At 41.4% G+C, this 17,754-nt stretch overlaps 1 protein-coding gene across 1 annotated transcript in view; it reads left to right on the forward strand.

Moving 5' to 3' along the window:
* The window catches only part of SORCS3 (sortilin related VPS10 domain containing receptor 3), a 665,571-nt gene that overhangs the window by 563,537 nt on the left and 84,280 nt on the right, over nucleotides 1–17,754 (forward strand). Inside the window, exons 10-13 of the mRNA XM_004370120.1 lie at nucleotides 5,581–5,727; nucleotides 7,238–7,340; nucleotides 11,751–11,827; nucleotides 14,736–14,827. Of these exons, the coding sequence (XP_004370177.1) occupies nucleotides 5,581–5,727; nucleotides 7,238–7,340; nucleotides 11,751–11,827; nucleotides 14,736–14,827 (419 nt within the window). The remainder of the gene's footprint in view (nucleotides 1–5,580; nucleotides 5,728–7,237; nucleotides 7,341–11,750; nucleotides 11,828–14,735; nucleotides 14,828–17,754) is intronic.

The raw sequence follows: 17,754 nt of genomic DNA on the forward strand, positions 1-17,754 counted from the left end.
CATCTAATTTGTAGTTCCTTATTATAATAACAATAGTATACCAGGTAATGCCTTAAATCAGTTCTATTAAGTGTATAATGTAAGATACATAGGCAGTTTAAAAAATCTAAAAAGAAGCAGGTGAAATTAGTTTTTGTATTTTATTTAACAAAAAATACCCCAAATATCATTTCAGCGTATCATCAATATAAAATATTGCTAATGAGATATTTTAAGATATTTTATATTTTTTCTATACTAAGTCTATAGAATCTTGGGTATATTTTCACTTCACAAGTATCTCAATTCATATGCTTACTTTTCACCAGAAATCCTTGATCAGTATTTACATTTCATAAAATTTACAGCGGAAAAAGTAGATTCACATACCAAGTTAATTTCATACATACTTAAAAGTTTGCCACTAACTGAATCGAGTGTCAGCTTTTAAGTTTCAATTAGTTAAAATTAAATAAAATTTAAAATTCAGCTTCTCAGTCACACTAGCCACATTTCAAGTGCTCAGTAGCCACATGTGACTGGTGGGTGCTATACTGGACTACACAGCCCTAGGCGATTTATATCCTTCTTCTTATTTATCCATCACAATATCTCTGTGAGGTAGGTGTTGTTTCCCATCGTGCCAATGAGATTACAGAGATGCAGCGAATTTAATAACTTGGCTCAGGTCACACAGCTAGTAAATGGCAGAGCCACATTCCAAACCACGTCTGTCTGACTGAAAAAACCTTATGCTCCTCCCACTATACTTTTTTTCAGATTCATTTTTTTAATAATATTTTTTAATTTCTAGACCTTTTTTTTATTCCTAGACCTTTTTTACATTAAAACTTACCTTTTTTAGCATACAGTTCTGTGAATTTTGATGTGTGCAAACAGTGGTGTAACTACCACCACAGTCAAGACATACAATTCTATCATCCCAAAATATCGCTCCTACTGCTCATTTTCAGTCAGCTCTCCTTCCCCCCGCTCACAATCACTGATCTGAATTCTCTTTCCCCAGTTTTGCCTTTTCTAGCGCGTCGCATGAATGGAATCACGCTGTAGCTAGTCTTTTGAGTCTGACATCTTTCACTTAGCATAATACATTTGAGATTTATCCGTGTTATTGGTAATTTGTTCCTTTATATTTCTAAGTCTCGTGTTCCATTAAGGAGCCCTGATGGCACAGTGGTTAAGCATTCAGCTGCTAGCAAAAAGGTCAGTAGTTTGAACCCACTAGCCACTCTGTGGTAGAAAGACGTGGCGGTCTGCTTTCATAAAGATTATAGCCTTCGAAATCCGATAGGGCAGTTCTATTCTGTCCTATAGGGTTGCTGTGAGTCAAAATCGACTCAGAATCTATGGAGTAGTGTTCAGTTGTGTGGATGTACCACAGTTGTTTAATCATTCACTGTCTAGGTTGTTTCTAGTTTTGTGTCATGAATAAATCTGCTGTAAGCATTAACATGAACATATGTTTTGTTTCTCATGGGTAAATACTTAGAGGTAGGCTTGCTGGTTCGAATGTAAGTGTATGTTTAACTTATAAATACCTGTTGCTGAGTTGAGTCAATTCCAACTCGTAGTGACCCTATAGGACAGAGAAGAACTGCCCCATATGGTTTCCAAAGAGCGCCTATTGGATTGGAAATGCCGACCTTTTGGTTAGCAGCTATAAGTGTTAACCACTATGCCACCAAGGTTTCCTAACTTATAAAAAAACTATGAAACTGTTTCCAAAGTGGTTGTACCATTTTGCATCCCCACCAGCAATGTATGAGAGGTCCAGTTGCTTCACATCCTCATCAACACTTGGTATTGTCAGTTGTGTGTGTGTGTGTTATGCATGCATGTTTAACCATTCTGATAGGTGCCTAATGGTATCTCATTGTGATTTTAACTTGCATTTTCCTGAGGGCTAATTATTTTGACTTCACTATACTTGGATAGTGTCTTAGTTATCTAGTGCTGCTATAACAGAAATACCACAAGTGGATAGCTTTAAGAAACAGAAATTTATTTTCTCACAGTATTTTAAAAAACCAAACCCATTGCCGTCGAGCCAGTTCCAACTCATAGCGACCCTATAGGACAGAGTAGAACTATCCCAGAGGGTTTCCAAAGAACAGCTGGTGAATGTGAACTGCCAGCCTTTCAGTTAGCAGCCGAGCTCTTAACCACTGTACCAGTAGGACTACTTCTCACAGTATAGAAGGCTAGAAGTCTGAGTTCAGGACACTGGCTCTAGGGGAAGGCTTTCTCTCTCTATCAGCTCTGGGAAAAGATCTTTTCATTTCAGCTTGTTTCCCGGTTCCTTGGAGATCTCCATGTGTCTTGGCATCAATCTTCCCCCATCTCTGCTTGCTAGTTTGTGTATTTAATCTCTTTTATATCTCAAAAGAGATTGACTCAAGACATACCCTATACTAATCCTGCCTCATTAACGTAACAAAGACAACCCTTTCCCAAATGGGATTATAACCACAGACATAGAGGTTAGGATTTACAACACGTATTTTGGGGGGACACATTTCAGTCCGTAACAGATGGATAAAAGGAAGCTTTCTGAGCCATCTTTAGTGTTCTGGTCTCTTTACTCATCTTAACAATTCTTCCTGGTCTTCCCTGTCCCTAGTGCCTGCCCTGCGCACTCTGCTTCATCATGACCCTTTTCAACCCATCTTGGGCCAGATGGGCAGCTGCTTATAGCCTCCACAGGGACTTTTGTCCCAAACTGACCTTCCTGAGCCCCTCACCACAGGTCTGATTCTAGGGACAGCCCGAGGCAGACCATGGTAATTGCTTTTCTCAGCAGGACCCTGACTTCCTTGTCCTGAGGTCCCAGGGAGATGAGCAACAGATGACCATGCCACCTGGACTCCATGCTCTGCCAAGAGGCCAGCTGTCAGATTCCCTCTGCACCTCAAATTGATTCCCAGAGAGAAAATGGGACACGCAGGCCTGACACTTTATACCACCCTCTCTTATGGGCACCATCACATGTTGGTACCCTTCTCCCTGGGCTCTTGGGACCATCAGCAGCAGCCATCGTTCTGATTTCAAACAACAGAGGGAGGAAGCATGTTTAAATTTTATCAGATGCCAAGCACCTTCTTGGAAGGAGAAGAGTTAAAATGTGTGTCTTATCCTCCAGTTCTTTCACACTGCATGTTGTAAAGGTAAATAGAGTTTCATGATACTGTTGTTTCAGAAATATATCTGTACATAGACATGTACTCTTCTTTGCAGATATAGATATGGGTTCACTGGGTTGCAACATAAAGGCATTTCTTCCTTGGGTTGCAGTCAAAAGGTTTGAAAGCTATCAGCCTAGGGTACACAAAAGTGTAGCAAATTGCCCTCCAAGCTTATAGTCCATTTATATAAGATATAAAGTCAAGAAGCAATTCAGTAATAATGTAAGGGCCTTGAACTATCCAAACACGAACGGAAGGTACTCTGGTTGTTCAGACAGGAGGGAGATTCGTGTGGCATTAGATGTAACTACAGGAGAAATGCCTTCAGAGCTGGAGATGTAACTCCTGGAAATCTCTCCTTCCATCACATTTTCAGTCCCCATTCCAATGATTTTGCTCTCAGAATATGTGGGACACACAGAAAATTGCTCATATGAGTGGTGGATCTGTCAGTGGGGAAACATGGTAATGATAGTTCCATCTTCTGAGCATGCTCATTCAGAGGAACACGAGAGATGGCTGAGTGACAGGTAATTCAAGGACTAATATATCCGACTAGGAGGCAGGGGGTGGGGATGGCAGGAGCCACAGGAATAATGGGTCATGGTACACAGTCTGACTTGTCTATTGTCTTCCAGGAAGCAGACAACAAGGCCCTGAGTACATATTGGAGAGAGGCCAGCTGGCTTGGGGGAGTCATTATCTGCTGGTCAAGCAGAAAAGGCACCAGCTCTGTGGCCAAAAAAAAAAAAAAAAAGCCAAAAGGCCTCCCAGGCAGAAAGTTCTATAGAAAAATAGTTTTCCTTCTCTGTGAGAAATGATTGGCAATCAGGTTTAAGAGAAATGTCTCTCCAGTTAGTTTTAAAGACTGATGTGATGTGAGGGCCTCATAGCCCCCGGGCAAGCCTATGAGGTGCCAGCCTTCCTGAAACAGGAACTATCTTTAAGCAGTTAGTGCAGCAGGGTACATCTAACACCACTGCCTCCCCCAGTCTTGGCTTCTCTCCTTACCCTACACTTTGTTTAAATTAGTAATCTAATCAGTGTCATTGTTGGCCATTTGTCAAATTCTCTTGGTGGTGTCCTTCCCAGTTAATTCTATTCTCCCCCTGACATGCTCTGTCCATATTTTGGCTTCTTTTTATTTGGGTTGGCATTCTCTTTCAGGGCCAGTCAGGTTACTGGAAAAAAGAAAAAAAAAAAAAAAAAAGGAAAGAAAGAAAAAACTTATTTCATCAACTTAATGTCATTTAAAAAAAAAATTCTCTCCTGTGGAACTCACTTCTACTTGTGTTGTCTCAGAACTCTGTTAATAAACCCCAGTTAACCACGGTCCTCAAAGAATGGGAGTTATACACAATCAAAATTTTGAAATATCTGAGTATTATACAGACAGCCTTCCATTCAGCCTTTGGTCTATGTATATTTAAAGTATTTGAATCACCTTTCAGCTTTGGAACATGCTGGAACTTCTACGGGAATTTAAAGGGATATTTCTTTGATGTGGGGTATCATCATTCTAACATCTGTTCTCATTGCTCAGCATGTCGACTTAGAAAGAATAAGTTTGAGTAGAATCTGCACTTACCCAAGAACCCTTCTGGATGATAAATCTCTTAATCCTCTAGCTACTCAGTTGGTGATGATGCTCTTCTTCCTTCAAAATATCAAGGGTATGCAAATCCCAATAAATTGCAAATCCTGGCAAGAGTTCTCTGCATTATCTCATGTATCCTTTACCAGCCAACTGAGGAAGAGAAGGAAAGTCAGGACTCATTTTGCCTATTTAAAAGTGATCATTGGCCCAGACCCAAGGATGATTTGTGAATTATCCAAGGTCAGACAGTGAACTAATGGAGTGGCCAGAGATCGATGCCAGGTCTCCATGCTGGGTTATCTGCCCAAAAAGATCTACCTCACTACTAATTGGGATGCCTGACTTCCATCATTAAGGATTATCCTTTTGATGCCTTGAAAACCTTTGATGCCTTGAAAGTCCCTCCTGTGAGAAAGCACACATTTTCTGGAAGGAGTAACTCTCGGTTATTATCAACCAGCCCTACCTCAGCGAGAATGTTGATTATTAATTAAGGGTAAAGTCCTTTGGAAAAGAAGTGCAAAGACATGTGTAAGGGGAAAAGCAGATGGGTTAGAGGGAGTGGAACTTCAGGGCGTATGTGAGATGCAGAGATGAAGTTCTTAAATTTCTTTTTTTCCTCAGAGACCACAGGGCGTATAGCATTTCTCACCATGTTCCTCCTCTTTGTCTTTTTTTTTTTTGGTACTCCAACACCCTGGAAAATGCTGGTGGAAAAATGCTGGGGCTTCTCCCAGGGCCTCTCCAAGACTACATGCTTTTGGGCCAACAAGGTTCTCCATCTCTCGCCCTTTTTCCTAGGTAGCAGGTATCAAAGGGATATTCCTGGCAAACAAGAAAGTGGATGACCAGGTGAAGACATACATCACGTACAACAAGGGCAGGGATTGGCGCCTCCTGCAAGCCCCAGATGTGGACCTGAGAGGGAGCCCAGTGCACTGCCTGCTGGTCAGTTGCCCAGTCTCAGGTGAAGTTCACAGGGCAGGCTGGTTACTAGGGATGTCACAGCAAGGACTTTCTTCCATCAAGGGGTCTTATCATTTTGACCACTGCTGGGCAAGGATTTCCTACAATTCCCAGGGCATTGATCCCAGGACATACCGCCACACCAGTTAGGTGGAAAGTTCCCAGTTGAATTTGCTAGGCTTTTACTGAGAATTTGATAAGTACTCAGCTCTGTTTAAGATGAAGAAATGTATATGAGAACAAACCTGTGCTGAAGGATCCCAGACAGGGTTCAGTAATGGTAACAAACCTGTTAACTGATGATGACATGGACAGTTTGATAAGTGCTTGACAGAGGTCAAGGTAAGCAGAGGTTGCCTTGAAAGCCTAGGAAAGGTCAGGCTGCTATGTCCAGTGGAACAATTGGTTAATCTGTCAGCATTCTCAGGGTTACTGCTACATGGAATATTGTGGCAGACATCATGGAGGACACAAACATGTATAAGATGCTATCCTTTCCTCTCTTGCCACCAGATACTGCGTAGGGCAGGAAGACAGTTAATTAACAATATAATTCACAAACCCAGTGTCCTCTTAGTAGAAAGCTATACGTGAAATTATTTTAAGGTCCCATAAATGCTTGTTTCCTCTGAGCAAAACATTGCCTTTTATCACTTATTTTAAAAAGTTTATTCCAGACAATATGTTAAAAACTGGGCAATAGGACAGAGGGCCTTTCCTCTTTTGCAGTTTTCAGTCCAGTGCCATATTTCCTCTTTTGCTTTGAGACAAATGGCTGCCTACCTTGAGGAACTAGTCACAACATGGTCTTCTTATTTTTATTAATTGAATAAGATACATTTCTATGAGTCCAGAGCCCTTTTTAAGAAAGCCCTAAACAGTAAGGGGAAAAATAAGTAAATAAATACGACAAACTTACCTGAGTTTTAGATCAGTGGTTTTAAACATTTTATGTAAAATTATAAACAGGAACCCAATGCATAAAACATATAGAAGCAGAGCCTATATGGTGGAAGAAAAGAGTAAAGGGCCTAGAGACTGTTGCACTTAGCTTCCCCTCTCTGCCCCTTCCAGTGGCCTTTAGTGTTCCAGGAAACACACTTGGCACCAGCTAATCCTGACAGTACATGGTCAGGATGAGATATGGGAGAAGGTCAGTGTCATCCTGGAACAAGGAATGATCAGGCAGGCTTCAGAAGGCAGACTGTGAGCTGGACCCTGGTAGATGGGGTGAAGGTGAGGAAGAGAGTGGAAGCCTACAGTTGTGGATGGGAGTGGGGACAGGAATGGGCCTGTTAATAGTGCACAGGGCAGCTCCTGATGTGAAAGTACTGGCTATCTCGGGTAGAGATGACTCCTGCCCACGATTAACTGCGTGGCTCATTACTCAATACCTTGTTGCTCTGGGCACCAAACTGCCCATCTCTGGTGGGGGAGGGGTGCATGTCCAGAGTTTCCTGGAATGATGCTATTCTCCTCTTTTTCATTTTAGCCCTTCTGCTCCTTACACCTGCATTTGCAGATCTCTGAAAATCCGTATTCCTCAGGGAGAATCTCTAGCAAGGAGACAGCCCCAGGACTTGTGGTGGCTACAGGTAAGGAAGCCATTCTCCGAACTTCTTCCTCTCTGAGGGCTTCTGGAATAAGTTCATTACTTATTTTTGGAACATGCATCCACTTGGGCATCAGGTGAAAGTTATGGGCAGGCACTCTCCTCAGAAAATAGGTAGAGTTCCTGGATCCCCAAAGTCCATCCTTGGATCCCAGGCTAAGAACCTAGGATGCAAAGGGCTGCACACATTTGTAACTTCTAGGTTAGTACACTATCCCACATAGTCACAGAGCAGTCCCCAGGGTTTAGCAAGAGGCCAGAGTTCTTCTCAGTGTAAGCTGACTGATGGGAAAGATTGTTTGTAATAGGGAATTCTCACTTTACAAAAGTATGATATATGAACTTCCCAGCTCACCAAATATAAGTTGGGGTCACTTTCTCTTTACACAGAGGATTCTTTGAGAAGCATTTCACCCCAAAGCTGTTTTTAATCAGGAGGTCTCTGGTGCATGCAAAGGTTTGTTTACACGTGATTAACCACTTGGCTGTGAGCCTGGGGTAAAGGGCAGAAAACTGAAGGTTGTATTGTTGAAACCACTGTCCGCTGCGCATCAATCAGAAATGAAGATAAAGCAACTCAGAAATGAAAATGAAAGTCTCTGGGGAAGTGTGCTCTGATTTGCATGCATTTGATTTACATACACCTTTTCAGGAATACATTGATAGCATAAAGCAAGGCAGGCTTCTAATCTTAGAAGTTAGAGCCCTGGTGTTAGGCAGCCTCTTTTCTAATGAAAGCAGATACATTCACAGTGATTTCAGAACTAGTACATTGTTTTTTTATTCTCATCAGCCTGAAGTTCTGGAGTTACTGGTGTAGTTACTGTTCTCCTAGACTGAGTTCCTTCTTCAAATCACCAACTGTGGGAACTTCTAAATACCACCAGTGACCAACCACTCTAGTGAGGTTGACTGCTAGCGTCACTTTCTGGTCAACTCCTCTCAACCCGTATGGATGGGATCTGCCATGTTTAACACCACCGGCCTCAGGGAGCCCAGGATAGAGACAGATGAGGGCAGGCTCTATTGCAGTTCTCAAGGCTTGGGGAGTGGTCCCCACACTCCCTAATCTGTGTAGGACGGACCTCCCAACTCAGGAGCTGCTACATTCCATGTGTCTCCTACAGATCTGTAGTAGGCCCTGGGCTGGAATAGAGACAACACTGGAAAACAGTGTTTGATAACAAAAGTTAAGATGATATGAATGCTTACTATGTAGCCAGGCATTGTTCTATGTGATTTAACCACTCTGAACTTTGTTGTTTTCATTGGTAAAGTGGGAATAATAGTACTAACATAATAGAATGGCAGGATCAAATGAAACAATGAATGTAAAGTGCTTAGCACAGTGCCTAGGACATATTGAACGCTCAATACATGTTACCTAGGATTATCATTAATATTACAGAAGTTAAAACTGCTCTTCTTGCCTCAGAAGAATATAATTTCCTTCCCTTTTTCAATAGAATCCATAAACCATGTGCTTATACTACGTATACACTGAACGAAATTCAGTAACGCTGTCATCAAATCTAAGCTCTGACACTTGCGAATCTGGCTTAGTTCTTTAACCTCTGGGTTTCAGTGTTCTCATCTGTAAAAGAAGGTTGTTTTCTACCCTGCAAGGTGTTTGAAAAATTAGAGATGGAAGGGAGTGTGTCTTTACAACCCGGCCAAGTGCTCCGGGCCTTAGTGGTAGCTGTTATTACCAGCATTTGCCTCGAAATTAGCCTAGCGCTAAGTCTTCCTAAATTAACAAACATGCAGACGTTTTAATCAAGCCCTTCCTATTAGAGATTGTCTACATGGCCCCTTAAGGAGTGAACATGTTCAGAGAGCGAATCATCCTGGACACGTCTCTTCTGTCCCTTCTCCTGGTAACCATCTTTCTTGTCCTTGTCATTAGCATCATTTCTTTCACGGTCCGTTTAAATTGACAGAAGATATTTCTAAAAAACAGACTTCAGCATGAGCCTTGGGTTCTTCTCATCATGCTGTTATTGTTGCTAGGTGCTGTCGAGTTGGTTCTGACTCATAGTAACCTTATGTACAACAGAAATAACACTGCCCCATCCTGCACCATCCTCACAATTGTTGCTATGTTTGAGCCCACTGTTGCAGCCACTGTGTCAATCCATCTCGTCAAGGGTCTTCCTATTTTTCACTGACCCTCTATCTTACCAAGCATGATGTCCTTTTCCAGGGACTCTTCTCCCCGGATAACGTATCCAAAGTACATGAGACGAAGTCTCGCCATCCTTGCTTCCAGTGAGCACTCTGGCTGTACTTCTTCTAAGACAGATGTTATGGAGCCTCTAAAATCCCTGTAGTTGAGCTTTGAGACAGAGGCTTAGGATATTGGTGTAAACAGCTCCTGAGAAGGGTAAAAAGTGATGAGATAGATCGTAAGAAGCCACGCCACAGATGGCAGATTGATAGCACCGGGGGGCTATGCCTCTGCCTCCCACTCTCTGTACCACCCTTGGTAGACATTACTAATTTAGCATCACACTGTTCTGTTGAATCCAAATAATGGCCTCTGAATCCTTCTTAGCACAAAGCTCCAGGGGACTACCACCAAACAACTAGAGTTGACATTCTCTGCCCCATTCTTGTTTTTATTCTTCATCTCTGTCTTCTAAACCTTGCTTCTGGAGGGTTGAATTCTGCATTCTAGGCAGCTCTCTGCAGAGCTGCTCACCAAGCGTCTCTCCACTCCACTCACATCCACTGCCTGAGCCCCGAGCCCCAGGGTTATTTTTGGAAGCCCAAGTGTCAAAACAAGTTGGCTAGCTGTGTGCTCCCTGATGCTGATAGGAGCTTGACAAGCTGTAGCCTGGCTTTAATTTCTCATTTTGAAGCATTAAATGTCAGGAGCTCAATTAACATTTTCATCATTGCATTTTTGTTGTGCTTCTATTTAGGCTACAGATGTGTGGAAGATAACATTCCCTTCCTGCTATTATTTGAAGAAAAAACATCAGCCAATATGATAAACTCTTACATGTTTAGAGTACCTTCCTGGTTCTCCATACCTCCCTAAATGTACATTAGCATTGGGACATGATTGAATCATTTGATCATTCATTTATTCATTCCACAATTATTTACTGAGAAACTAACTACTAAGTTTGGGGCATTGGTCTAGGATCTGGGAGGGGCGGTCTCCTTTGGGGAAGCTGGGGAAATATACATAGGCTGGAAAATATTTACCACTTTCTTTTTAAAAAAAAACTTAACCACAAGATGATGAAAGTCAAGGGGAGGGAAAAGGAGAGAGAAGTGGATGTGAAAGTATGAAGATGATAAGTGTGGTCAGTATAGGCATGAATCAGGTGACTTCTTCCATGCTTGATGGCCATGGTCCGCTGGTATGGTCATCTTAACCTGGGCTCTCTATAATTTAGGTTACATGCTATGTACCATTGGGTCACTATTCATTTCCTAGAGCTGCCATAACATAAGTGCCACAAACTAGGTGATTCAAAACAACAGAAATTTATTCTCTCACATTTCTGAAGGCTTGAAGTCTGAATTCAGATTGTCAGTAGGGCCATCCTTTCTCTGAAGGCTGTAGAGGAAGAGCCTTCCTTGTCTCTTCCAGCTTCTGATAGGCCCAGCAATCCTTGGCTTGTGGCAGCATAACTCTAATCTCTGCCTCCACCTTCACATGACCATCTTCCCTCTGTGTCTCTTCTCCTCTTTTATAAGGACACCAGTCATACTGGATTAGGGCCCACTCTACCCAAGTATGACCTCATGTTAACTTCACTAATTACATCTGCAAAGATTCTATTTGCAGATGAGGTCACATTAAGAAGTATTTGGGGTTAGGACTTCCACATGTCTTTTGGGGGACATAATTCAACCCATAATAGTCACTCATCTGGCAAGCACTCAAGCTTAGGTTGGAAGAACATGCACACACACATGCACATATACGCACTAATTTTTCTCAGGCTAGATTCTACATGAAGAAGAAGGTGCCCTAGGCCTAGCTTCCCCATGCTTCTACTACTACTCTTTCTCTTACTTGTGCTGCTGCTTCTACTCTTATCACCTTCCAGGGACAACTGTCATAAGCAATTTTAGAGATTATTGGTACAGAGAGAATAGTTCAAGAGATCCAAGTTAATCAATATTCAATTTTTTGAGTCTTACATTTAGAGACACAGGGTGATATTCCTGTCATGCTATTTACTTTCTTTTTCCCCCAATATCAGGCTTTTCTTCCTGCTGGGTCTTTGATATGATACCAAGAAAGAGACTTCACAAATCAACTATAAATGCCAGTTGTCAAAGCTTTGCTCTCTGCTACCCACCCACCCACAGCTCTAAGTACATTTAATCTGTAAACTGCCTGACACTTTCAAATGATCTGCTTATATTACAGGCAACATTGGCCCGGAACTCTCATATACTGATATTGGTGTGTTCATCTCTTCCGATGGGGGCAACACGTGGAGACAGGTAACTGGGGTGATTCAGGGACAGGGAAGAGGCATTTAGGGCAGGTTCTGCCAACATCTTCCCTTCCTGTAGATTCTCAGACATATTATGCAAGAAAATTGAAGCAGCTGTTCAGTTTGGTCCATTCAGATGGCAGATTAGAGGGACAATGGGGTAAGATGGGAAGAGCACTGGCCAGGGAATAGGAAGAACTAGAATTTCCCGTTTGTCCATTCATTCATCAGTACGTACTGAACGGTCACCATATGCTCAATACTGTGCGGGTTGTTGGGGATGTAACCAATACAACTGTTTCTATCATTAATGTGCCATGAAGTCTTGGCAAGCAGGTCTCTTCACCTTTCTGGGTTTCTTTCTTTATCCACAAGATGAAGGGGTTAGAATGTTAAAACTGGCAGAGGGATGAAAGTCTGTGTTTGTTTAAATATTGTATAGACCCAGCCTTAATTAAGTATGAAAAAGCTTAATAGATACATGGCTACATGAGAAATTAATTCAATTTTCCAAACATTTGTAGCAGTGCTATCAGAACTTTCTGTGATGATGGAGTTGTGCTCTATCCCTTGTGGCTATTGAGCACTTGAAATGTGGCTAGTGTGACTAGATTTTTAATCTTTTTTCTTTTAATTAATTTAAATTTAAATAGTCGCATGTGGATACTATCTTGGACAGCACAGAATTATAGAATGTCAGCTAGATATCAGGGACAAATCTGGGGAGGCAGTTGAATACTTTGGAGTTTATCCCCTGAAGGATCTCAAACTTAAGTAGAGGAAACAGGTTCATAAATAACCAGCTATATTTCAGGCTGATAGTATTATTTTAGTGCCGTCAGTAACATGCACAGAAAAGGAAATAACTGATTCTGCTAGGGAAACTGGGAAGGTCTTCACAAGAGGAGGTAACATTTTACCAGGTCTTAACGGTGAGAAGGTTTCTACCCAGGGAAGAGGCAAGCAGAGCACTGAATATCTTGATGATAAATGTGAAGTCACCATTTGAAATCTAGTTAGAAAATTTCCTATTTGGATCCCTTAGTAAAGATTATCATCACCATAACCAACATCATCACCACCATCACCACCATTACCACCACTCTCACCACTGCCACGATCAAAAAATTTACCAAGCACCTACAAGACACAACTTATTTTAAATACTGTAAGCATACAATGAAGAAAAAGTCAATGTTCCTGTCCACAAGGCCATATTTAGGTGGATGGGAAACAGACACATAAATCAGAACATGCGTTGGAAATGTAAGATAACCTATTACAAGTACCAAACGAGGCTGGAGGCTAGAGTGCAAACTCGTCTGGTACAGAAACTCTGAGAAAGGGAAGTTTCCAATGGACAAATAATCGTCCCTCCAAATCAAGGAATAATTAACCTGGTCAGGTGGCTACTACAACATCCCTTCCTTTGTGTTGTCACTTCTTAGGTTTTCTTTCCCTTTTACCAAAAAGCTAAAGATTCCACTTTTCACTCCAGCACTGGACTGGCAAGAGTTAGCAGTGGCCAGAATGATAGCATCAAGAGAAAAGCGAGAGGATAATAACTTCCCTCTCCTCCCCAGTGCCAAGGCACTTCTTGAGGTCCTCATTCACAGGCTTCAACCCAGCATCCAGATCATGTGGCTTGTCCCAGAGTCCTTCTTTGAGCTCTTCAGAAACAATGCTAGCATTGCAGGCCCAGAGTCTATGTTTATATCTGAAATATAATTGAATCACTCTTAGTTTCTTTGTATGTTAATACTTACCATTTGTATGGACATTTTTCTTTCCTTAAAAGGTAAAAAGGAAAAAAACCAATTGAGAAGATTAGGGCGAAGAAACTGTTTACTCATCTCTATAGTGTTCCTGGTGAATATGTGTATGAGGGCCCATTCCTCCTACCTCCTCCCCTTTAAATCTGCCTATACCTTCTTACCCCTTTAGCCTTTATAACTTAACCCACCATCCCAGTCTCTCCATCCAGGTCTCAAGAGCCACCATCAGTGGTTAAGAGTTAGAAGAATTCTCCAAACCCACTTTCCTCCAGAAGATCTAAAATTTGGGGTTGGTTCTTTTCTGAATGAGAAATGTTTTTCCTGTTTTAGGTTGGAAATATGAAAGTCATGTCTAACAGAATTATCGATACATGTGAGATTAAGTTCTGAAGTTATCTTTACTCAGAACCTTGCATCATAGTAGGTGCTTAGAAAATTCCCATAAGTAGATGGGTGGATGGATGACTAAATGAGTGAATGACTAGGTAGATGGATGGACAGGTAACTGATAAATTAATGAATCAGAGAATGAATAAATTTAGGTCCTTGGAAGTACTATGTTCCAATGAGCATTTAGAGTAACAATCCACAGGTACCATACTTAGGTCTTCATCCAACTTGCAAGGGAATGTAGGAGGTGATGGTTAAGTCTGGGAACTCAGTCATCGTCTTCCATAATATATAGGGAAGTTATCTTACAAGTTCCTAAATAATTTATAAACAACATTATAAGACCCAAACCGTTTATAAATTAACAAATATCTGAATTGATGAGGAAGAAGAGAGGGCTGACTAGTAACTTACTAGAATGAAAAGACAGGGAAGCTTCTTTGAAGTCATACTTCCCTCTGGGTCATCTAGTTGACCATGTACCTTCCTGTATGTAGTACAGTGGTTCACAGTACTCGGAGAAAGAGTCCTGCAAATGCCATATGAGGGCCTGGGGAAAGTTATTTATTCTCTGCAAGTGCGTTTCCTCATTTATCAAGTGAGGATAATGATACTTGCCCAACTACCAAGAGGGTTGTTGAAGGCTCAGAATCTAGACAAAACGATGTGTGTGAAAGACTTTGTAAAAATTGTCAAGCACTATGCATATGTAAGGTGTTGCTATGACTGTTGTTGTTGTTGTTGTTCCAGATCTTTGATGAAGAGTACAATGTCTGGTTCCTAGACTGGGGTGGCGCCCTCGTGGCCATGAAACACACACCTCTGCCAGTCAGGCATTTGTGGTAAGGACAGCTCCCTACCCTATTAATGAACAGCTTTTTAGTAGAGAGATTTGCAACAAGCTCTTCTGCATGGTTTTGTATACATTTACTCATTTACCCACCCACCCACCCATCCATCCATCCATTTAATACCCATCACATCATTTAACTCTTAGGTAGCAATAGTAGGCCAGATAATTTAGATGGGAAAGTATGATAAATGGGGTTGGGTAGTAGGAATTGGTGATCAGATAAGGCAGAAAAGAGCCAAGTTTAGAAATACAAGATACAGAAGATGGACATTGCTGGAAGAGAGAGAGGGTTTAGGTACATATGGTGATATGAGTTTGGTGCTAGATAAGCTGAATTTAGAATGTTAGAACATTCAAGCAGAGATGACCACTAGCTGTCAGATACATTCATCTGAAGATCAGGAGAGATACCTGAGTTGACACTCTAGATTTGGGCATCGTCAGTCGTTTAGATGATAGTTAAAATCATGGCAGTGGGCTTCATGCCTCAGGAGTGTGGGTACAACCAGAAGATATCAGTGATTACTGTGGAACACTGACCAACACCAACATGCAAACAAGGGCAGAAGAAATGGAACAGACTAAGGAGAAATAGATAGAAAAGATAGAACAATAACCCACGGAGAATGTTGTCGTGGATGCTGAAGGAAGGAGTGATAAACATTAGATTCTACAGTCAGATCAAATCAATTGTGGAGCAAAGAACAATTGAGTATTAAGCAACATGGGATGTCATTAGTGATCTTTGCCTGGGTGGATTCCAAAGAGAGGTGTGGTTTAATGTTAGCCTGCAATAGATTTAGAAATGAATGAATGAATGAATGAGAGAGAAACAATGAAATAAAGGAGAGATGGTATAGATACTACTCTTCTCAAGAAAGTAGATTATGGAATGTAAATTGAGAGTGTATATGTTACACCCTAGATTGGGAGCAAAGAGCTGAGTGAGAAAATATTATGTTGATGATGATTATAATGATGATGATGTTGTTTATGTTTTTGGCAGGGCGTGGAGGAATATCGTGTATGTTTACGTCCTAAAGGGAAAGAATTTTAGGGTATTCTTTCATCAAAGTGAATATTTGAAGGTAGAGGGTTTGTGTTATCTAGAGTACAGTTGGTGGAATTAGCCATGGGCGAGGGGTTGGACCCTGGTTGCCCTTGATTTTAGGACACGAGACCTTTCAGAGTAAGAGTTTTACTAGGAAGCATCAGATTGCTGTAAGAAAAATGTGCAAAACCCAAGCTTCAAACCCAAGCTTCAGCTACCTTGGCAAGGATTTAAGAAGGCTAGACTCACTTGAGCCATTTATTAGGTTGAACCATATTAACTTGCCATTTTTGTAGGTCAAAATGGTCAGGTATTGTCAGTTTCTTACAGCTCAATTCCACATAAAATTGAATGGCTATACCTACCACTACGATTATTTTGCAGAGAGCTTATGAAAATAAACTTTTGAAAGATGCATGAAGCCATTTGTAAGAAAAGTGCTATATCAACCCAAAGATGAGCTTGTAAAAGACCCCCAGTGTAATTTGTTACTAACATTGTACTACTAATTATGTGATTTTGGGGTAGTATCAGAACACTGGAATTACTGGATATTAATAATAGCCAGTAATTATTGAGGGATTATTATATCCCAAGCACTATTCTAAATATTTTAAACTAAATGAATTATCTCATTTAATTCTTGAAACCACCCTATGTATGCAGATACTCTTTTTCTTACCCATTTTTAATGACGTTGAAACGCAAAACATATTCAATACCTTGCTGGAAGATACACAGCTAATACCTGCAGCACCAAGTGGGGTTTCTGTCATCGAAGCTCTTCTATTTCAATTGCTAATTTTCTAGATTTGATAACAAGTGCCAAGAGGCTATGACATGGTCCCTGCCCTCTGGGAGCTCATAGTCAACGAATTTAGACAGTGCACACATCTCTCGAAATCAAAGCCATACCTGTGAAGGGACGCTGGCTGTGTACATTCCTGGGATACCAAGGCAGGATGGAATTCAGCCTAGTGTGTAAGGGCATCTTCCTGCAGAAGGAGGAATCATGGCTAATCCTTGAAGGAAGGAGTCAAGAGTTGGAGGAATGATGGGAGGCAAACCAAGGGAACAGAAAGTTCTGAGCAAAGCCTGGAACGTAGAAAATGTAGGGAGTGTTTAGAAGAGTGTATTTGGCTGGAGCCGAGAATGAGTAAATAAAGATAAGTAGGACTCAGAATGCCTTAAACGCTAGCATAAGGAATTTAGATTATAGGTTTATAGGTACTTCTATCAAGACCCATCTTTCTCTGGGGAAAGAGCTGTTTCTATTGAGGACTGAATAGGACTTGTGCTTATGGAAACGACAGCTCGAGCCTTTAAAAAAGAAAGTTTGTTTGCTTTTCAACCAAAAAAGGCAAAGTTTTTTTTATCTCCTATCATTATGTTCTGAAAACCAAACCCCTTGCTGTCAAGTCGATTCCAACTTGTAACCACCCTATAGGATAAAGTAGAACTGCCCCGCAGGGTTTCCAAGGCTGTAAATCTTTAAGGAAACAGACTGCCACATCTTTCTCCTGGTGCAGCAGCTGATAGGTTGGAACCACTGACTTTCTAGTTAGCAGCCAAGTACTTAACCACTGCTCCGGGGCTCCTTCTTTGCTCTAAGACCCCCCACTTAAACCTCAGTGAAAGATCTGAGAAATATCCTCCAGAGAAATATAACGTAACTGGTTAGGTTTCTTTCCCTTACGGCCTAGGAGAAGGAGGTTGGCAGCCCCACCTTACACTTGACCTGCCTGCCCTTTCTCCTTGATTGTGGTGGGGACCTAGCACCTACTTAATGGTTGATTTTCAGTGCCTTTGCACATAAAATTTTCTTGTGCTAAGGAAAAGGGGAGTTTGTTTTACATAGGAAAAAG

The sequence above is a fragment of the Trichechus manatus genome, unplaced genomic scaffold (assembly GCF_000243295.1).
Source record: "Trichechus manatus latirostris isolate Lorelei unplaced genomic scaffold, TriManLat1.0 scaffold00007, whole genome shotgun sequence".
Taxonomy (NCBI): domain Eukaryota; kingdom Metazoa; phylum Chordata; class Mammalia; order Sirenia; family Trichechidae; genus Trichechus; species Trichechus manatus.